The sequence below is a fragment of the Nelumbo nucifera genome, chromosome 1 (assembly GCF_055504915.1).
Source record: "Nelumbo nucifera cultivar China Antique chromosome 1, China Antique-T2T, whole genome shotgun sequence".
Taxonomy (NCBI): domain Eukaryota; kingdom Viridiplantae; phylum Streptophyta; class Magnoliopsida; order Proteales; family Nelumbonaceae; genus Nelumbo; species Nelumbo nucifera.
Window position 1 is genome coordinate 156,830,232 of NC_142649.1, and position 21,378 is coordinate 156,851,609.

At 40.7% G+C, this 21,378-nt stretch overlaps 1 protein-coding gene across 3 annotated transcripts in view; it reads left to right on the top strand.

Moving 5' to 3' along the window:
* The window catches only part of LOC104602780 (putative inactive histone-lysine N-methyltransferase SUVR2), a 60,441-nt gene that overhangs the window by 1,793 nt on the left and 37,270 nt on the right, over positions 1-21,378 (top strand). For all 3 annotated transcript variants that reach the window (XM_088894875.1, XM_088894876.1, XM_010266592.3), the window contains exons 4-6: positions 21-657; positions 3,547-4,802; positions 5,098-5,363. In XM_088894875.1, the coding sequence (XP_088751001.1) occupies positions 21-657; positions 3,547-4,802; positions 5,098-5,363 (2,159 nt within the window). The remainder of the gene's footprint in view (positions 1-20; positions 658-3,546; positions 4,803-5,097; positions 5,364-21,378) is intronic.

The window sequence follows — 21,378 nt, forward strand, 5'->3', positions numbered from 1 at the left end:
GCTCTGGCTTTGTTTACCAGGGAATGGATGATATGGCCAAAGAAAGTCTGGTGCATAATGAGTCTGAACCTCCATTTAAAAGGCTGCGTTCAAAACATCAAGATAATCAGGCCTCATCTTCTTTTGTTAGCTCTTGTTTGACAATGGGCGAAAGTTCATCTAGAAAGCTAACACTAGGCACTGGTTCGCCTCAATGTAGTTCGAGGCAGGAAAGAACAGTTCTCTCTCATGTGCATCTTGAAGATGAAAGATCTGAACCTGAATCTGTCTCACCTGAGACACATCTTAGGGACAAGAGAAAGGAATATCCTTCAACTCAACATTGTCCCAAGCAGGGAGAAGCAGAGCGATGTCAGCCATCTTTCCGTGACAGAACTGAATCTGATGTCAACTCTCAAATGCATCATAGAAACAAAGGGAAAGAACCTGTTTCACCCCAAATTTCTCCTAGGAAGAAAAGATCACTCACTGAAAGCCCGACTCGTTCTATATGCCTAAAAGAGCCAAAGGTTGAGCCAGGAATTATTCTTTTGCCCAAAGAGAAGCCCATGCCTGTTTTAATGAAGCCTAAAAGTGAGCCATTCACTGATGACTTGCCAGAGTTTGAAGTTCCAATTGCTATCTGTCCACCTGACAAAGGTTTCCTGACAAATGAAGGTAGAGTATTTCTCTACTTGGATAATATATATACTTTGTTTTTCAGTTGTATTTGATGAGAGGAGTGGGGATCCATCGCAAGCTGAAAAACAAATGATTACTTAAAGAGTTGTATCGTTATATGCTTTTGCAATGAGATTGACAATTTATAGGACTGGTTAGAGGCATGTAAATGCTTTAAACTCAAGCATAGGTGAGGTCAACTATGATGGTTTTCTTTATGGTATTGTGATCTTGGAAGCAACTAAGTTACCTTGTATACCATAATTATGATTGTGGTGGTGATGAGCTTTTCTAATTAGTACTTATTGGAGGAAAAACAATGTGACTACTCTTTTCTACTGTTATAACTTATCCAGTTTCATTGAAATATGGGCCTGTTCTGTTCTGTTTTCTTTATTCTTATCTGTTTGTGGGCTGATTATGTAATTGTGCCTGTTAGGTCTCTTTTTTTTTTCATTTCTTATTTTATTGCTACTGCCTCTTCTTTCTTCTCCTCTACCCTGATTAGCATTCTTTTTGTATTTCATACTTAATTAATCACATCTGAATCAATAAACTTATTATTATTCATCAAAAAAAAAAAGGAACCAAGAAATGGGTTTCTTTTTAAAGAGGGAGATGGAATAGAGAGAAGGGAAACAGCCTTTTAGGGGTTGAGAGCTCACCCAAGTATCTTCCCAAAAAAGAATGGAGTTCCCAGAGCAAGCATCATACCTTACAAAACTGAGGAACTTGGGGAGAATGCCAGAGATAGCCTTCCAAGGTGTTGTGAGTAAAGCCCTTCGGGATACTCCTGCATCCCAACCTGATTCGGAATAGCCATGGATACTTTTCACTACTTCATGCCACAACCTCTCCCTCTCCAGGGGCCACCTCCAAAGCCACTTACCTAAAAGAGCCCCATTCTTGTTCACCACATTCCCTAATCCTAGCCCTCCTCCTTCCTTACTCCGACACACCACCTCCCACCTCATCAAGTGATATTTTTTCTCTTCACCAGGATCCCATAAGAAATCCCTCGTTAGTTTTTCCAACCTCTTTGCCTTTCTTTTAGGAATTCTAAATACTGACGGGAAGTATAAAGGCAAGTTGGCTAAAGTTGCTTTAATCAAAGTAACTCTACCCCCCTTGAAAATATAGTTTCTCTTCCAAGCTGCCAATCTTTTTTCGAATTTTTCCACCACCGGGTTCCAGAACCTACTTTCCTTTGGATTTGCACCTAATGGAAGTCCTAAGTAGGATAGAGGCCATTGAGTGCAGGTGCATTCCAGGAAGGCTGCTATAGACTCCAACCCCTCTCTGTTCAAGTGAACTCCCACAACACAACTCTTCTCAAAATTTACCTTTAAATTTGAGACCTTCTCAAAGTGGATTATTAAATCCTTCAGATTCCTTACCTCCATCAAATCATAACCTTCACAAAAGATTATTATGTCGTTTGCAAATTGGAGATGGTGGCAACATATCTCCTTTTGGAATGAGTTTTGGCCTTTGTGAGCTCTTCCTTCCTCTCTTTGCCATTGCCTCTAACAAGGGGCAGTTAATGAGTTTGTGGAGCTGTTTAATGGCCAAGCGGGCTGGTCTCCTAGGTTGGTGCAAACCTAAATGATTGGGAAGTGACTTTTTTTGAGGATTTACTGGGCAGGCTGTATGGGGTGAAGATTGACTTATATCTGGTGATGCTCAGCTGTGGTCTGGGGAGAAGAGATGGCTGTTTTCAACCAAATCTTGCTACCATGTTCTGTTGGGGCCTTTTGATAAGGTTGCATCGTCTTGGATTTGGAAATCTAAGGTGCCTTCCAAGATTATATTTTTTGTCTAGCTTGCTAGAAGAGAGGATTCAGGCTGTGTGGATGCTTAGTGAAGCGGGATATGGAGGTGTATGCTATGCGTTGTCTATGTGGTTTGGCTTCAGAGTCTGTTCATTATTTGTTACTTCATTGCCCCCTACTACGAGATCTGGTGCCATTTTTAAGGCTATTTCAGGTTCGATGGGTTCTTCCTCACTCATTTGCTGAGCTGTTCCCTTCGCTATCTGCTGGATAGTGTGGAAGGAGTGGAATTGCAGAATTTTGAAGGTAAATGTGCTCCATTGGAGGTGGTCATTACCAAGGTGGAATGGACTCTGAAAAATGGGCTGGTATTTAATGGACTTTGAGGGAACTCCATCTAGTCATTTATTGATAATTGGTCATCTCTGATATTTTGATTTCTATGCATGTTTACAGGCACACTTTTTGTACATGATTGAGGGCTTCTTGCCTTCCTCTATAGTTTATAATTAATACAATCATCTTTACCACTTATCAAAAAAAAAAAAAAACTAAGGGAAGACAACTTTATTCAAAACTAGAGTGTTAATGGGGAAAATGACTTGCATCCTTTCTAAAACAAGTGATTTTACTTGGAGTGTTGGATGAGATCATGAATTTTCCTTTTAAGAGTTCTACTAGGTGACTGTCTCCTTAAGTCACATTGAAGAAACCTTTTGAATGATGGAAGTCTCTCTCCTCCGCACAAGTCTAAAATCTAGGAGTTCAGTCAATGACCCAATTTTCCAAATTTATCTTCAAGTTGCAGTCAAACATTACAAAATTTGGTGAAAATATTCCTCTTGCAAATATTTTGGCTGTGAACTTATTGTGGGAGATCCAGATACAACTATAATTGTTGTATTGTTTCCCCTGTATGCTTTTACCTTACATAGTATATTTCTAGAAGTACTGTTTGTGTCATCATTTCTCGATAATATTATATATTATTATTGACAAAAAATAGCAAGTAATTTGTCATTGTTATTCTGCAGAATAAGATCCATATATGCCTTATTTTCGATTTGAAAAAAAAAAGAATGGAATATTAACCAGCTAGCTTTATATTTTATAGCTATCCCAGATCCTGTACGTAATGGACATTCTTTGGTTAGAGATCATTCTACTGCAGAAACAGAAAGATTGGACCCCATGATGTCTAATGTGGATGCTATGGACCAAGATGTTGTTTCAGACCTAGCATGCAAGACTGGAACAAATTCTGAACTTACAAATGTCGACGAGGAATCTCTTGCTAATTTTGAAATTGCTTCGTCACCCTTGGGAGAGGTCAAAATTTCTCTTAACTGTAGCTCTGCTGTTGGACATAAAGACTTTCAGATGCCAAATTTAGATACAGTTCTAAAGATGGTAGAAGATAAATGTCTCAAAACTTACCGGATTACTGATCCTGGATTTTCTGTGATGAACCTGATGAAGGAATTGTGCCAGTGCTTTCTGGAATTGGGTACTAATTCTGCTGATGATGAACAACAAAGATTAACCAAAATAACATCAAAGGATAATATGAAAAATTCATTGGGTTCCAATGGCAACCCTTCCAGCAATTTTTGTTTGCCAGCAAGTTTTTCAAATGGATCTCTAGATTTGCATTCTTCTATTGCATTTCATGTACCCCGAATATCAGAGCTTCTTGGTCTGAATGGTTTGGGTGGCCTTAACCATGTCGTGAAATGCAACCAGAAGTTTGTTGGGAATTCTAATGGTGAAAGGAGTATGAAGAAAAATGAACCGAAAGATCTAGAGTATTCAAATTCACGTAGTTTGGTGGTGGTTCAGCAACACCACATTTCTCTTGATGATATCAGGCCCCTTCATGATGTCAATGACATATCCAAGGGTGAAGAAAGAGTCAAAATATCAGTTGTAAACGAAATTAGCAATGAGAAGTATCCACCAACCTTTTTTTACATACCACAGAACATTGTTTATCAAAATGGGTATGTGAGCTTCTCACTTGCTCGGGTTGCAGATGAAGATTGTTGTTCAAGCTGTTTGGGTGACTGTTTGTCATCATCCATACCTTGTGCATGTGCACAGGAAACTGGAGGGGAGTTTGCCTACACTCTAGAAGGTCTAGTTAAGAAAGAATTTTTGGATAAAGCAATTTCTATGAACCGTGACCCCCAGCAACATCGCCTCTTTTATTGTAAGGATTGCCCTCTGGAAAGGTCCAAGAATGAGGATTTACCTGACCCATGCAAGGGCCATCTAGTGAGGAAATTTATTAAAGAATGCTGGAGCAAATGTGGCTGCAATAAGCAATGTGGCAACCGAGTAGTGCAACGTGGCATAACACGCAACTTACAGGTCAATCTTTGTCCTTAGGATCTTACATGCAACTGTTAGTTGACTCTAGATCTGTATCTTGCTTTTTGATTCTTTTATGGCAACTTGAATTTAAGGATTTTTCTGAATAATGAATTATATACAAGTCCCTGTTGAGAAAAATTATATATGTATTGTTTAAGTTTTTTAAATACAACTTAATAGAGGCAGAAATGATTTTTCAGAAGCTAGTTGTAGGGCACATATATCTTGTTTAAATTTAGGTTTAAATATCATCTCTGAATTACGGGAATTTGATAACCTTTTAATATTTCAGGTTTTCTTGACATCTGAAGAGAAAGGGTGGGGTCTACGTACCCTTGAGGACCTACCGAGAGGTGCTTTTGTATGTGAATATGTTGGGGAAATTTTAACAAACTTGGAGTTACATGAGAGAAATATGCGAAGCAGCGGCAATGAGAAACATACATACCCAGTATTATTAGATGCTGATTGGGGCTCAGAAGGGGTCTTAAAAGATGAAGAAGCATTATGTTTAGATGCTACATATTATGGAAATGTTGCAAGGTTTGTTAATCACAGGTAATTGTCTATCACTTTTTCTTTGAAAACCATTTAAGTCATTTCTTTACCTGCCTCTCTGTCTATCTGTCTCACAGATGTATTTGCATGCACACATGCAGACACACACACACACACACACCATATGCAAAAACAGAGAGGCGGAAAACCAAATTTGTCACTTAAGAAACTTACCCAATAACCTGCCTTGTGTTGGGTTTCCTAATAATATTAATAAAAGATTCCTCATGCTGATTCGAGCAAAATTTTATCATCCTGGTTTTGTTTTAATAGTTTTGTAGCAGAATCTTCAGAAAAATCAAGAAACAGTACAAGAAGAAAGTAGTCAATAACATCACTGGAGCAGAAAAAAGGTCACTAGCCCATTCCACCTCTAGAGGATGTCCAAAAACCAAAAATGGGTATCATTATCTTTATCTCCAAGAAAGTATCATTAGTCTGAAAGTCACTCAATCTCCCTTTTATAGGATTTGTTGCGGCAATTTTGTAAAATCTAACAAATTTAGGTGGTTTATTTTATTTTATATATAGGTTTCATTTTATTTTAAGGTAGTGATTAGTTAAAAAGTTGTCTTGAGGAATCTTTTTATGTCATGTTGTCAGTTGGGTAAAGCGAAAAATATTAAATAAGACAGAATTGTTTCTCAAGAGTATACACTATACAACTTACATGTCTATACAGTTCATCAACTAAGTTAAAGCCAGACCAAAGTTGATTTCCAAATAAAGCTTTTTAGATGTATTGGGGGTAAGCTAGTGCATCTAATTCTAGACTTTCCTTGAAGTTGTGTATGCCCTTCTTTCCAAGTTCCCCAACATACAAATACAATAGATGTGAACGTGCTCCAAAAGTCTTGGCCTTCTTATCCCCATTAGGTGTAAAATCTTTTTTTATTTTCTTAGTAGAAATCACTGATTGCAGTTTTAGATAAATTCCATGTGAAGAGAAAGAAGAAGAAGGTGAAGAGTTTCAGTAGTAGAGAAGAAAAGAGGAGAAGAAAAGGAGTAGACACAGGAGTGGACACAAGAACTGGAACCGGAAGAGGGATAGACTTCTCACTCACTTCCCCAAAACATTTCCCCTGAGAAGGATTCTTCGAGAAGAAGGATGTGGACTCAAAAAAGGTGACGTCCATAGTAACATACCGACTCTCAGAGACTGGATCAGTAGTAGAGAAGAAAAGAGGAGAAGAAAAGGAGTAGACACAGGAGTGGACACAAGAACTGGAACCGGAAGAGGGATAGACTTCTCACTCACTTCCCCAAAACATTTCCCTTGAGAAGGATTCTTCGAGAAGAAGGATGTGGACTCAAAAAAGGTGACGTCCATAGTAACATACCGACTCTCAGAGACTGGATCATAGCAGCAGTACCCTTTTTAATTTTCTACATATCCAAGGAAGTCACACTTCTTTGCCTTTGGATCAAGTTTCGAACGATGAGGACCAAGAATATGTGCAAAGCAAACACACCCAAACACTCTGAGAGGAATATGGAACATCTCCCCCTCGAGAAAAAGGAGACTGAATGGGGTGCCGGATCCAAGTATACGGGAGGGCACCATGTTAATCAAAAAGACTGCTGTGAGAACTGCATCACCCCAAAAACGAACTGGAATTGTAGATGTGATCATCATGCTTCTTGCAATCTCAACAATGTGCCTGTTCTTTCTTTCTGCAACACCATTCTGCTGTGAATTGTAGGAACAACTGTAAGCTGAACCACTGTAGTCTAAGTAGCAGAGAAGAGGAGAAGAAGAAGAGATGCTGAAAATGTCGAACTTTTTCTAGCCAGTCGACCGGTTCTTTATTTATAGATGAATATAGTACAAGGTACAAGAAATTACTGGGATGCCCCTGATTAGTGATGGGACACCCAGATGACTTAAATCATTAAACAGGATTAGGCCCATTAACACAAGCCCAGTTACAAGATAAGTTAAACATAAGAATGGGCTAATAAGAACTCTTATCAGCCGAACATCACTCTAACATTCTAACACTCCCCCTCAAGCTAAGCATAGATATCAATCATGTTTAGCTTGCCAAGTATGTCCCTGAACTTTGTTGATGCCAGCCCTTTAGTTAATACGTCTGCAATCTGCATCTCTGATGGAGTATAAGGCACACAGAGTTCTCCTGAAATAATTCTCTCTCTGACAAAGTGTTGATCAATTTCAATATGTTTTGTCCTGTCATGCTGCACAGGATTGTTGGCAATGTTGATAGCAGCTTTATTATCACAATACAGCTTGAGAGGACCCTCTGTCTTGATACCAAGCTCATTAAGGAGAGTCCTGAGCCATAAGAGTTCAGCAACCCCGTGTGCCATAGCCCGGTATTCTGCTTCTGCACTTGATCTAGCCACAACATTCTGCTTCTTACTACGCCATGTGACTAGGTTTCCTCCCAAGAATGTACAATAACCTGAGGTTGATTTTCTGTCTCCAACAGACCCAGCCCAATCAGCATCAGTGTAGGCTTCAATTTCAAGTCTGCTGTTTTTTCTGAATAAAATTCCTTTCCCTGGGCAAGTCTTCAAGTATCTGAGGATTCTTTCCACTGCTCTCATATGAGGGGTCTTTGGTGAGTGCATGAATTGACTGACAACATGCACTGCATAGGCAATGTCTGGCCGAGTAAGGGATAAGTATATCAGTTTTCCTACCAACTTTTGGTACCTTTCCTTATCACAGTATTTCTCACCCATTGATTCTTGTAATCCATGGCTTGGTTCTATTGGAGTGTCTGCTGGCCTACACCCCATCATGCCTGTTTCCTCTAGGAGATCTAGCACATACTTTCTTTGACATATGTAGATTCCTTCTCTTGATCTAGCAACTTCAATTCCAAGAAAGTATCTCAGATTTCCCAGGTCTTTGATCTCAAACTCTGAAGCTAAGAACTCCTTCAGCCTCTTCATCTCTCTCACATCATTTCCAGTAATCACCATATCATCCACATACACAATGAGTGCTGTAAGTTTGTCATCCTGTCTCCTTGTAAACAATGTATGATCTGCACTGCTCTGAGTGTACCCTACTTTCTTCATGGCCAAACAAAGTCTCTCAAACCATGCCCGGGGAGATTGCTTCAAACCATATAATGCTTTCCTTAGTTTACATACCTTCTTTCCAGCATCATATTCAGGTGGGGGTTCCATGAATACCTCTTCATGAAGATCACCATTTAGGAAGACATTCTTCACATCCAGCTGATGAAGTTCCCAAGAGAATTTTGCTGCTAGTGACAGTAGAACCCTGATTGTGTTGAGCTTTGCTACTGGGGCAAAGGTTTCCTTGTAGTCAATTCCTTCCTTTTGTGTAAACCCCTTTGCCACGAGTCTGGCCTTGTACCTCTCAAATGACCCATCTTCCCTGTGCTTTACTGTGAATACCCACTTGCACCCAACAGTGCCTTTCCCTTCTGGCAGGTCCACCAATTCCCATGTCCTTGCTTTCATTAGGGCTTTCATCTCCTCATTCATGGCTTCTTTCCACCTTGGATCAGATGCCGCCTCTGAATACCTGGAAGGGACACATACAGAGGAAAGAGCAGACACAAAGGAATGATAGGCAGGGGATAAGTGTGAGTAAAAAACATAATCGGCTATGAGATGCCGAGTGGTACAAGAACGAACAGGCTTACGGAGAGCAATAGGAAGATCCAAATCTGAATTGAGTGAATCAGAATTACCTTGGATTGCAGAGACAGATTGATCTGAGTTCAACTGGTTGCAATCATGAGGTTGAGGGGCCTTCTTCCTTCTACTGTATGTAAGTATCTCTTTCTCTTGTTTACTGGAACCTTCAGAAGTATCAGCCGAATCTGGAGAAGCAACTGGCACAGTGGAAGTCTCACTAGGTTGACCCGGAATGTTATAGCTAGTAGTAGTGGAGGGTGCTGAAATGGGAACAAAAAGGAAGGGAGAATGAGAATCCTCTTCCAACCCACTACTCTCCCCCTGAAGAGGATTCTGAGAAGACTTGAAATAGGGTTGAAACTCAAAAAAGACTACATCCCTGGTGACATATTTTTTCTTGGAGACAGGATCATAACACTTATACCCCTTCTGCGTAGGAGAGTACCCCAAAAATATTCTCTTTGTAGCCTTAGGATCCAGCTTGGTCTTCTTTGGATCTTTCACATGTATGAAGCATGTACAACCAAAAACCCACGGGGGAAGAGGAAATTCTGGAAGAGTGGGACACAAAACAGAGAAAGGGGTCTTCATATCCAGTACCTTAGATGGCATCCGATTTATCAGGTATGATGCAGTGAGAACAGCTTGAGACCAATATTGCTTGGGCACATTGTGCTGGAAAAGAAGGGCTTGAGCTGTCTCCAATAGATGTCTGTTCTTGCGCTCAGCGACCCCATTTTGCTGAGGGGTGTAAGCACACGATGATTGATGTAACATGCCTGCATCTTCCATGAATGAGTTCAGGGATCTTTCAAAGTATTCAGCTGCATTGTCTGAACGGAATTGCTTGATCTTTTTATCAAATTGTGTTTCAACCATCTTGCAAAACATCATAGTTATCCGGGGAACTTCTTCACGTCCTTTCAATAGATAAATCCAAGTGCACCGAGAATAATGGTCAATAAAACTGATGAAGTAACGGAAGCCATCAATGGAAACAATGGGTGAAGGACCCCAAACATCAGAATGAACCAAGTCAAAAGGGGCTTGAATTTCATTACTAGAAATTGGATACATTGATCTACATTGTTTTGACATTTGACACACATCACAAATTAAACTTTGACTCGAAATGCCCTTACATAATTCGGGAAACAACATTGCTAAGGAAGAAAAGGACAAATGACCTAGCCTAGCATGCCACAAGTGCAGCCTAGCTATTGACTCCACACTCTCCGGACTAGTAGTAGAAGCTTGCATGGCTGAGCTAACATCTTCATCAAAGTAGTAGAGGCCCCCATACTCATGACCACTCCCAATCGTTCTCCTCGTCAATCTGTCCTGGAAGACACAATGAGAAGGAAAGAAAGTTATACTGCAGTTCAAGTTTTTTGTAAGCTTTGAAACAGACAACAGATTTGAGGTAAGACTAGGAACATGTAGGACTGATTTAAGAGAGAGATCCTTGCTTAGGTCAACCACCCCCTTTCCAGATATGGTGGAGAGGGACCCATCAGCTACTCTCATCTTATCCTGGCCAGACAACAAATGATATGTGGAGAATAAGGAGGACATATGTGTCATATGGTCAGTGGCTCCGGAATCAATCACCCAAGAGGTAGAATTAATGGAACTAGATGCACTAAATGCAGAGGCTGTACCTGACTTGGCAAGAGAGGTGGAAGCTAAAGAATTGTTCTTCAGACGGGCTAATGCCCGACTGAGAATCTCTACCTCACTAGCTGTGAAGCCCAAAGTACTTGGTCCAGAGGAGTCGGCAGCCTGCCTTGCGGTGGAAGATGACACTGTCTGAATACTCTGTGAGTTGTCACTACTGTTATTTGTGGCAAGATTCCCACTTGCTGTGTGGCCCTTCTGTTGCCTTTTGTCCTTTCTCAGAGCAGCTGGCTTCAGATGAGGGTACAGGACCCAACATTTCTCCGTTGTGTGTTTCTCACCACCACAATGTGTACACTTGAGGGACTTCTTGTCTGAAAATCTATTCCCCTTAGTGGAGACTAAGGCTGAATGCTCTCCAGGTTGTTCTGTTGACTGTGTCTGGGAGTCAACTTGCATCTCCTTTCTCCTTACTTCTTCATTCCTCACCAGGTAGTAGACATGGTGAAGCTCAGGTAATTCATCTCTCCCTAGAATCTGTGACCTTATACCTTCATATACAGGGTCAAGACCCGCCAGAAACTTAAAGGCTCTGCCCTCCTCAATCTGCTTATCATGCCTCCCCTTATCATTAGCATTTTCCCAATCCAAAATCAAATGGTGGTCAAGCTCTTCCCAGAGGCCTTCCAGTGTTGCAAAGTAGGTTGCCACGGACATGTCTCCTTGCCTTAGGGCTGCAATGTCTTGGTTCAGCCTGTAGATTCTAGCATTGTTCTTTTTCTGGCCATATGTCTTAGATACTTTCTCCCAAATTTTAGCAGCTGTGGGGAAGTGATGAACAGTTCTGGCCACCCTAGGAGTCATAGAGGCCAGCAACCAAGACATGACTGTGGCATTTTCCTTACGCCACACAGTGTATTCAGGACTGCCAATTTCTGGTTGTTTCTTGTCTCCATCCAAATAGCCAGTGAGGTCACGAGAGGTAATAAACAGTCTTGCTGAGACAGACCACTCTCTAAAGTTATACTCATCCAATAGCACACTTGTAATCTGCAAGCTATGCAGATTAGGGTTCTCCAGGTTTGAAGACCTTATAAGAGGTCTGTTATCTTTAGAAGAAACTTCACTGGATAGTGATGACATCCTAACTTCAGTCAAGGAGTTGTTTACAGTACTGTTGGTGGTTCTGGTTAGGGCTGGCCGAAGTAGTCACAGAGTTCACAGTGCTGATAGCACACCGGATAGGCTTCACTTGGACTAAACCAGTTCGGGTACAACAGCAAGAAAAAAAAATTCCTGTAACTGAACCAGTTCACAGAGCTGGAGTAGGGTTGGTAACCGACCTAGAAATGATCAGTAACTGAAGTCGCCACAGTCTTGTAAAGGTTTTTCTGAACCAGTTCTGATGCAGGTTCTGATGCAGGTTCTGATTATCTGAAGTAACCTCAGCAGGTCCTGACAGCTCGCAACACAGTTTCAGACTTGCCGAGACTGTCACAGTTCTGAAGCAGCTCTGTTACAGCAGCAAAAAATGTTCTGGGCTGGTAACCAACCTGTGCTATGTAGACTCCACTTTGCACTTCGAGTACTGCTACTGTAAAGGGAGTTTCCCTCCTTACAGACAACACTAGGACTGCTGAAATCAGTCCTCAACTAGGTCTGTCCTATACAGACCTCTTCTTAGCAGCCGAATAGCTGCTAACTGCTAGAAACTAGTAGGACTCCAGCTTCAGGGTCTTACCTCCCTTGCGCCCTACAACCAAGGGAAACCCTAGGTCGAACCTTGTGTTGTTCTCCTGCAACCCTAGGGTTTCACAGCAGCAACCCAGATAAAAAAAAAGGTGAACTACAGCAAGAAAGATGAGATGGCGTCGGCAGTAACCAGGAAAGTGCTCAATGCTCTGATACCATGTAAGCTGAACCACTGTAGTCTAAGTAGCAGAGAAGAGGAGAAGAAGAAGAGATGCTGAAAATGTCGAACTTTTTCTAGCCAGTCGACCAGTTCTTTATTTATAGATGAATATAGTACAAGGTACAAGAAATTACTGGGATGCCCCTGATTAGTGATGGGACACCCAGATGACTTAAATCATTAAACAGGATTAGGCCCATTAACACAAGCCCAGTTACAAGATAAGTTAAACATAAGAATGGGCTAATAAGAACTCTTATCAGCCGAACATCACTCTAACATTCTAACAACAACTACTCTGATGGACAACACCATTCCCTGACATTATCTGATTTGAACACCTTTATTCGTATCCAAAACTGTGTTAGTACCATCTGATGAAATTGCCTTACCAAGGATTGTACCTTATCTCGGGATCTCATTAAGTAAATCTAAGAATATCGAGAAAAATCATCCACAAATAAGAGAAAATATCGATAACCACCCATAGAAGGAACATGATAAAGTCCCCACACATCAGAATGAATAGCATCAAAAGGAGATGAACATCTTTTATTACTAGCTTTAAAGGAATGCCTACAATGTTTTCTAAGTTGACAACCTTCACACTCTAGACTTGGCAAATTAACAAACTCAAAAAGCTTTGGAAACAAGAAACTCAAAGAAGAAAAAGACAAATGACCTAACCGATTATGCCAAATCATAATCTGACTCACTATCCCTGCTGACATGATGACCCTGATAAGGAGGAAGCACATCTAGGAGGTAGATTCCATTCACTTCACAATCACTTCCAATCGTCCTCTTTGAATCAGATCCTGTAAAATACAATGACCAGGAGAAAAAATTACCAAACAGTTCAGGTTCTTAGTCGGACTACTAACAGATAATGGGTTGGTACGTAATCTGGGAACATGAAGGACAGAGGGAAGGGAAATGGAATCATTAATCTTGACAAGACCCCTTCCTAGCAATGGGAACATGAGATCCATTAGTTGTGGAACTATGGGTCATGTGCTATGAGGCTCCAGAATCTATAATCCAAGGAGGCCCCTCCTTACCTGTAGTAGAAGCATAATTTGCAGTGGCATATGAACTACCTGTGTGAGCAAAGGAAGTAGAGTGTGCTCCACCAGGATCACCTGTACCTGGCTGTCCACCTGTTACTGAATTAGGACTGATTGTATCCCACTGATTTAGGAGCTACCCATATCTCTCAAGTTCGGCCCTCACTGCAGCAGCTACAACAGAATCTAGACTAGCTACAGTGGGAGGGGCCGGAATGTCACCAGTGACTGCCATGTGAGCATTTCCCTTTTTGTTTTTGAGTCTATTCGGCCCTAGATGAGGATGAAGCTTCCAGCAAGTATCTCTTGTGTGTTTAGGCTTCTTACGGTAGTCACAAATCAAATCCTTTTTGTCTTCCTTCTTGATTTCACTACCACCTTGGTCTCCACTTTGTTTAGGTCTCACAGCGTTAACCATGGCTGATTGATCAAAACCAGAATTTTTTATCATCACATTTCTCTTGTCTCTTCCCCCGACACAAAGGCATATGCCTAGGAGAGAGGAACACTATCCTTGGAAAGAATGTGTTGTCTTGCAATATCATACTTGGGATTAAGGCCAACAAGAAATTCAAAAACCCTATACTTCTCTAGGAGCTTCTGATAGGTAGTTGCATCCTTAGTGGTTTCCCAAACAACTGTCTCCAGATGGTCAATCTCCTACCATATGGTTTTAAGGGCTGAAAAGTAAACAACAATAGGTCTATCTCCCTGCCTTGTAGCAATAATTTGATTTTTCAACTGATAAGTCCTAGCAACATTCTCCCTCTGTGAATAGGTTTCTGCAACCCAATCCCATATTTCCTTAGCTGTATTTGCACACAAAAATTTTTTACTTATATGGGGCAACATCGAACTACATAGCCAAGTCATCACCATATAGTTTTCCTGTACCCACCGGGAGTTGTTAGTTTCGGGTTTCACTTTTTCATCAGTGATATACCCCAACTTCCCATGAGCACCAATGGCCATCTTTGCAGATTGTGACCATTCTATGTAATTTGAGCCTTCCAACTTAACTGTAGTAATGGTTCCAGCCCCGAAAAGGCCTCCAACACCTCTTCTCACTGGTCCTATTTCACTCTTGGGCTTGTTTTCAACTCCGTTACCTTCCATAATTATCAAAAAGGGGGTAGAAGGTTATTGTAATATGCAAGAATATCAAATAAATCACTTTTGGTACCAATGACACCCTTTTGGTGCCCTAGATGGTCCTCTCACAAAAGATTCATTTTTTGCGGGACGGAAGAAGAGAGAGAAGAGGCAGCCGCTCTCTCTAGAAACCTCCAAAACAGGTAGGACTTGAACTGCCCCCCTCAGAAAACTCCAAGGAACCCCAAAAAATTAGGGCGCCACTTCCTAGGTCAAAATTGAAGAGTCCAACAGAAACATGACTCTCCCCCTTTCTCCAGTTTCTCCTGATTTTGATGGGAAACCTATTACGAACCATTTGTCCCATGTTGGTAGTATGGGATGCCAATGTGAGGTATCCCACATCGGTAGAATGGGATGCTGTTGTGGGGTATATATGTGCTTGAGTTCCCTCCCTCTAATAGCTAGCTTTTAGGGGTGAGTTCTCCTAAGGCACATGTCAAATGGTATCAGAGCTACACTATGCCTCCCAGTTGCAATCGTGCGGCGCAGGTGGTGACGTCGGTATTGCAGTGTTCGGCCGGGACTAGGTGGACTAGTGCAAAGCCAGCCTGCGTGAGCACCGAGACTGTGGAAGTGTGGTGGGATGTTACAAACCATTTGTCCCATGTTGGTAGTATGGGATGCCAATGTGAGGTATCCCACATCGGTAGAATGGGATGCTGTTGTGGGGTATATATGTGCTTGGGTTCCCTCCCTCTAACAGCTAGCTTTTAGGGGTGAGTTCTCGTAAGGCACATATCAAAAAACTGTCACGTTCTAACCTAATGGCACGTCCCCGTCCCCTTGCTCGCCCCTACCTCATCCTCGATTTACGTTGCTAAGACAAAATAAGAGCAGAATTAAAAGAATTTGTAAAGCAGAAAACAAAGACAAGTTTTTGGAAGTTTTTCATTTGATGATTTTATTGCTCGAGAATAAGGAAATTTATATCTTAACAGACTCAACAACTTAGAGATTAAACAACAACAATTACTAGAAAATAGCAACTGAACGGCTAAAAAATAGCTAGCTAAAGAATAGCTCACGTTAACCATTCTTTAGCCCACTACTATTAGTTATTTGAACTGACTCAGTAAACCAAAATATCTGAAATAAATAAATTAAAATTGCTACACATGACATTTCCACCCCCGTGGAAGCGTCCTTGTCCTCAAGGACACACAAAGTCTGGACCAGAATGTCACGAACCCACTAATGGGGCCATTAGTCGGCCCACTTATTGAATGTGGTCTAAATTAGAAGAATTAAGTAGTGGGTGTTTTTATGTTAGTTGTTAGGCTATGCAAGTAGTGGAGAGCCATGTGGCCCAACTATGAAATTTGTTAGAAACTTGTTCCTTATTTTTGGCGTCAGTTAGTAGTGGGAGAGTGTCACGGTTAGTCACGTAAGGTAATGGGTTATGGGTATTTGTTTGAGTCTGTTAGAAGAGTCTGTATTTATATTTCCTTTGCTCCTTCAAAGCTTATCAATTGAAGAATTTTCCTTAGATTTTTATTGGAAGTCTCTTGTCTCCCTTGAAGCAGACGAAACTCACGTTACGTCCCTAACCGGGTTCGTAACAAAACCCTAGACCAGCTATAGGGCAAACAGATCCACCAAAAAATCCAAAAACTGGGCTTACTTGAGATCTTCGATCAGCCTCCAAAATCACCATGCAGTCGGCCAATCTAGGGCTGCATGATAGAACAACTCAAGGAACCTTCGGTCTGTTCTGGTACCAAGTAGAAATCACTGATTGCAGTTTTAGATAAATTCCTTGTGAAGTGAAAGAAGAAGAAGGTGAAGAGTTTCAACAGTAGGATGTCAACCAGAATTGAATTCATTCTGGCCGCCAACCTCTCTTGTATCATATACTCAACTTAAAAGAATAAGAGATTACAAGAATGCCCTTAGTAGGGCGGCTACTTAAGTAGCTGAATAGTTACAACTTAAAAACATAAACTAATGGGCCTAAAGCCCAACAACTTCCTAACTTAACAACTTAAAAATAAGAAATAAATAACTGGGCCCAATAACTAGAAATCGGCCCAACTCAACATCCTTAAGTTTCTAGTTTTTAACAGTCTTACTTAGGGGCTGTTCTTTGGGGAGTTGGATGAGAGTGGAGGATTTGGAATGACCAAGTTGCCTTAGAGGTGTGTTGGTTGGAGAGAAACTTTGAAGAGGAGGAGATAAGACAAGCTGTTTTCTCTATGGTTAGATCCAAAGCTCCTGGACCTGATGGGTTCACTATGGCCTTTTATTAAGATTGCTGGGACACTATCAAAGAAGACTTGTTTGAAGTTTTCAGGGAGTTTGAAAACAACCATGTCATTAGTCGTCGAGTCAATGCCACTTTCTTAGCTCTTATCCCTAAGAGATTAGATGCAAAACATCCTAAAGATTTCAGGCTGATTAGTTTGGTGACCAACATTTATAAGATTGTGGCAAAAGTGCTATCACTGAGGATCAAAAAGGTTCTTCCCTCTCTCATTACTCAAGCTCAAGGAGCCTTTGTACTGGGTAGACAAATTATAGATTAGGCCCTTATAGCAAATGAATGTGTGGAGGAGATGAGGAGATTAGGCAGTCAAGGCTTTGTTTGTAAGCTGAATATTGAGAAGGCCTATGACTTGGTGGACTGGAATTGTTTGTTAGTGATAAAGTTCTGATCTGCACTAGTATTCAATTAAGAGCAGCCTTAGAAAGAGATTAAAGGAGATAGAAGAGAAGAGAAGAGAAGAGAGGATAAGAAAAGATTGGTTTGAACAAGAGAGAAAATTAGTCTTTCTAGTCGGTCAGGTTTATATATATAGTTTTCTATAATAAAACAGGATGATTGTGTAGGTACATAGTGGTCACTAAGACCCACATAGTACAAAAGGTGTCAAACCAACACTACACGGACGCCTGCGATGAATCCAGAACCCATCGCATGATTGTGATCGCAGATCTGCGATTGCGATGAATTTCGGCTAGCGCGAATCTGCGATAAAGCTAAGACGCACAGGTTTGCGATGGACCCTAGACACACATGGATTTGCGATGAACCCGAACATGCGTAAAACTACGATGAACCTGACACCATTACAGAACCGCGGAATCACGGTAGAATGGGAATAGATACCGGTTATACGTACGCCTTTAAATTACGCATGCGAGTGTAATGAAAGTACGCCCGCCAAACGATGACGTCACCCACACCATGTTAGTATAATAGGGTCGCATACGAAGAGAATCTAGAAGGGATAGGATTCTCTAATAACGATCCCTTAATAGTCAAACTAAAGGAAATATCTCCTTTCCTAATAGGAAAGAACTTCTTCCTTAACTTCCTCTCTATAAAAGGGAGAGAGCAATTCTTCCCCGAGAAGACAAGACAATATAACCCTGACCTAGGGTTTCTCAAGAGGCTCTCTCTCTCTTTCTCTCTCCTCCTCCTCCTCCTCTACCCTCATGTTCTCTCTCTTCCCATTGTCTCTCCAGACCTTCGGAGACTTGACCTCCAAAGCCTTACCATGGTACCTATAGATTGTTGTGCCCCTACTTAAATATGGGACACACCACTCAACTTAAACATTACACCTCACACCAAATATAAATAAAAAGACCAAACTACCCCTTATACAATCGACATTAGCACTCCCCCTCAAGCTGATGGATGTGTCATATAGTCCCAACTTGTTACATATATAATCCACTCTTCCCCTACTCAACCCTTTGGTGAACAAATGATAATCAACTTCTATATGTTTTGTTTTCTCATGAAAGATTGGGTTAGAAGAGATGTGGACTGCAGCTTGGTTGTCACAATAAAGTTTCGTAGGAGTGTCAATCGAGTACCCCATTTCTAGTAGGAGGTTCCTCAACCACACTAGTTCACAAATTCTATATTCAACTTCTACACTGCTTCTTGCCACCACTATTTGTTTTCTTATTCTTCCATGTCACCAAATTACCCCCAAGAAAGATACAATAACCTATAGTGGACCTTCTGTCGGATACAAAACCAGTCCAATCAGCATTAGTGTATCCTTTTATTTCAAGACTTCCTCCACTCTTGTATAATAAGCCACGACAAAGAGCTCCCTTAAAATACCGTACAATCATTAGAATTGCATCCCAATGTGGAGCTCGAGGATTCTGCATAAACTGACTCACAACACTAACTACAAATAAAATATCTAGCTGAGTAATGGTTAGGTAGTTTAACTTACCTACCAACCTCCTATACCTTACGGGATCTTCAAATTCCTCACTTGCATTACTACTCAACTTGGTACTTGGTTCCATGGGTGTTTCAGTTGGTTTGGCACCTAACAATCTTGTCTCCTCTAACAAATCATGGACATACTTTGACATAGATTAATACCTTTCTTAGACCTTGTTGTTTATCTCCAAGAAATATTTTAATTTACTAAGGTCCTTTGTTTGGAAGTGACCCTGCAACAAGATCTTCAACCTATCAATTCCGAATCCCCAACTTGTCACTGCCGGTAATAACAATGTCATCTACATATTTATTTTTGATCAATCAATGTCATCTACATGTACCACCAGTAAAATCTTCCCAACACCTGAATCATAGCTAAATACTGAGTAATCAACTTAACATTGTTTCATGCCAAGCTTCTTTACCATTTCATCGAATCTACCAAACCATGCAAGGGGGGATGAACTGTTTAAGTCCATAAATGGCCTTCTTTAGTCTGCACACCTTACCATCCTCCCCCTAAGCAACAAACCCTAGTGATTTTTCCATATAAGAGATCACCATGAAAAAAGACATTCTTGATGTAACAGAGGCCAATCATAAATAGCAGCTAGATATGTTAAAACACGAATTGAACCAATTTTAGCAACAGGAGAGAAGGTCTTGGTGTAGTCAATACCATACATTTGGGAATAACCTTTGGCAACCAATTGAGCTTTCAACTGCTCTACACTACCATCAGGTAAATACTTAACAGTGTATACCCACTTACAACCTACAACATGCTTACCAGGAGGGACCATGGTGAGATCCAACATATGATTATGAGCCAAAGATGTGAGTTCTTTCATTGCATGACGCCACCCTGGAGAGGCAAGGGCTTATTGGACATCTGTAGGAATAGAAAATAGAAGACAACTTAGAAACAAATTGGCGATGTGAAGTAGAAAGGTGAGATACAAAAACATAATTTGAAATGAGATGAAGTGTGCAACTGTGTTTACCTTTTCGTAAGGCAATAGGAAGATCAAGGTCAGAAACAGGGGGCGGAGTTGGTGTGGGAACAACTGCTGGATCTGTTGATGGTAAAGAAGCTGGAGGAGCTGGTACATGTTGATGCATATACACTTGGCAGATGGGTGGCTGTTCAATAGGAAGTTGCATTGGAGGCGACAATGATTTAAAAGGAGCGTCTAGGTGCATAAGCGAGGTGCAATTTAGGGTATGCACCTTTCCATCCTAGGCGTAGCAATTTCAAAAGGAAATTGTACGCTTTTTTGCTTTTTTTTTTAGCCTAGTGGCTGGGTCGGGGGCTTAGTATATGTTGATGCATATACACTTGGCAGATGGGTGGCTGTTCAATAGGAAGTTGCATTGGAGGCGACAATGATTTAAAAGGAGTGCCTAGGTGCATAGGCGAGGTGCAATTTAGGGTATGCACCTTTCCCAAGTCCTAGGCGTAGCAATTTCGAAAGGAAATTGTACGCTTTTTTGCTTTTTTTTTGAACCTAGCGGCTGGGTCGGGGGCTTAGCCCCCGGACCCTCAACCACGCCTCTCGTGCCAAGCCCAAACCCCCTATTTGCTAGTGTTGTTCATTCATTCATCTTAATAAAATATCTTCTTAAAAGGCAAATAAAATTATAAAATTATTATTTTTATGTGAGAATCAAGAATTTAAGACCCTAACATGGACTTGTTTGGGCTTGCCTTGAGGGGTGTGGTATAACGACGACTCATAGAATTAGGAATGTAACATGTTTTACATCACATTAGCTACTTGAAGTAATGCAATTGAAGAAAAAAAAGAGATTGTGGGCTTTACGTGCTTGAAAATGTTTTATATGCTTGATTTTATTTTTAAATTTTCATTTGAATATGCTTTACATGTTATGTTTATCTATTTTAATTTTATATAATAGGTTTTTTAAAGCCATTAATTTTAAAAAATTAAGTTTATATTTCTTATTAATATTATGTTTAATATTTTTTTGCATTTTTTTGGCATTTTTGAATTTTCTGATTTTTTTTTTTATTTTTAGCAATTTTTGTATTTTTGCGCCTTGCTTTAAAAAGGCGGCGCCTCGCCTCGAACGCAAATTGGCCCTTGTGCCTTGCACTTTTAAAACACTGGGAGGCAAAGACTTAGTCACAACTGGAACAAGAGGAATGGGGTCCTTAATGGGAACTTTAAGAGGTGGAGAAGAAGAAGAAGAGACATCACCTGACCCAGAAAAAAAAGGAATAAACTCAAAGAAAGTAACATCAGGACACACAAAGGAACTTCGAGAAATGAGGTTATAACACTTTTACTCAAAAAAAGTTTGGGAATAGCCAAGGAAGATACACTTGGTGGATCGCGCATCTAATTTGTCCATTCTAGGCCCAAGATTATGGGCAAAGCACATATTTACCCAAAAACCCTTGGGTAA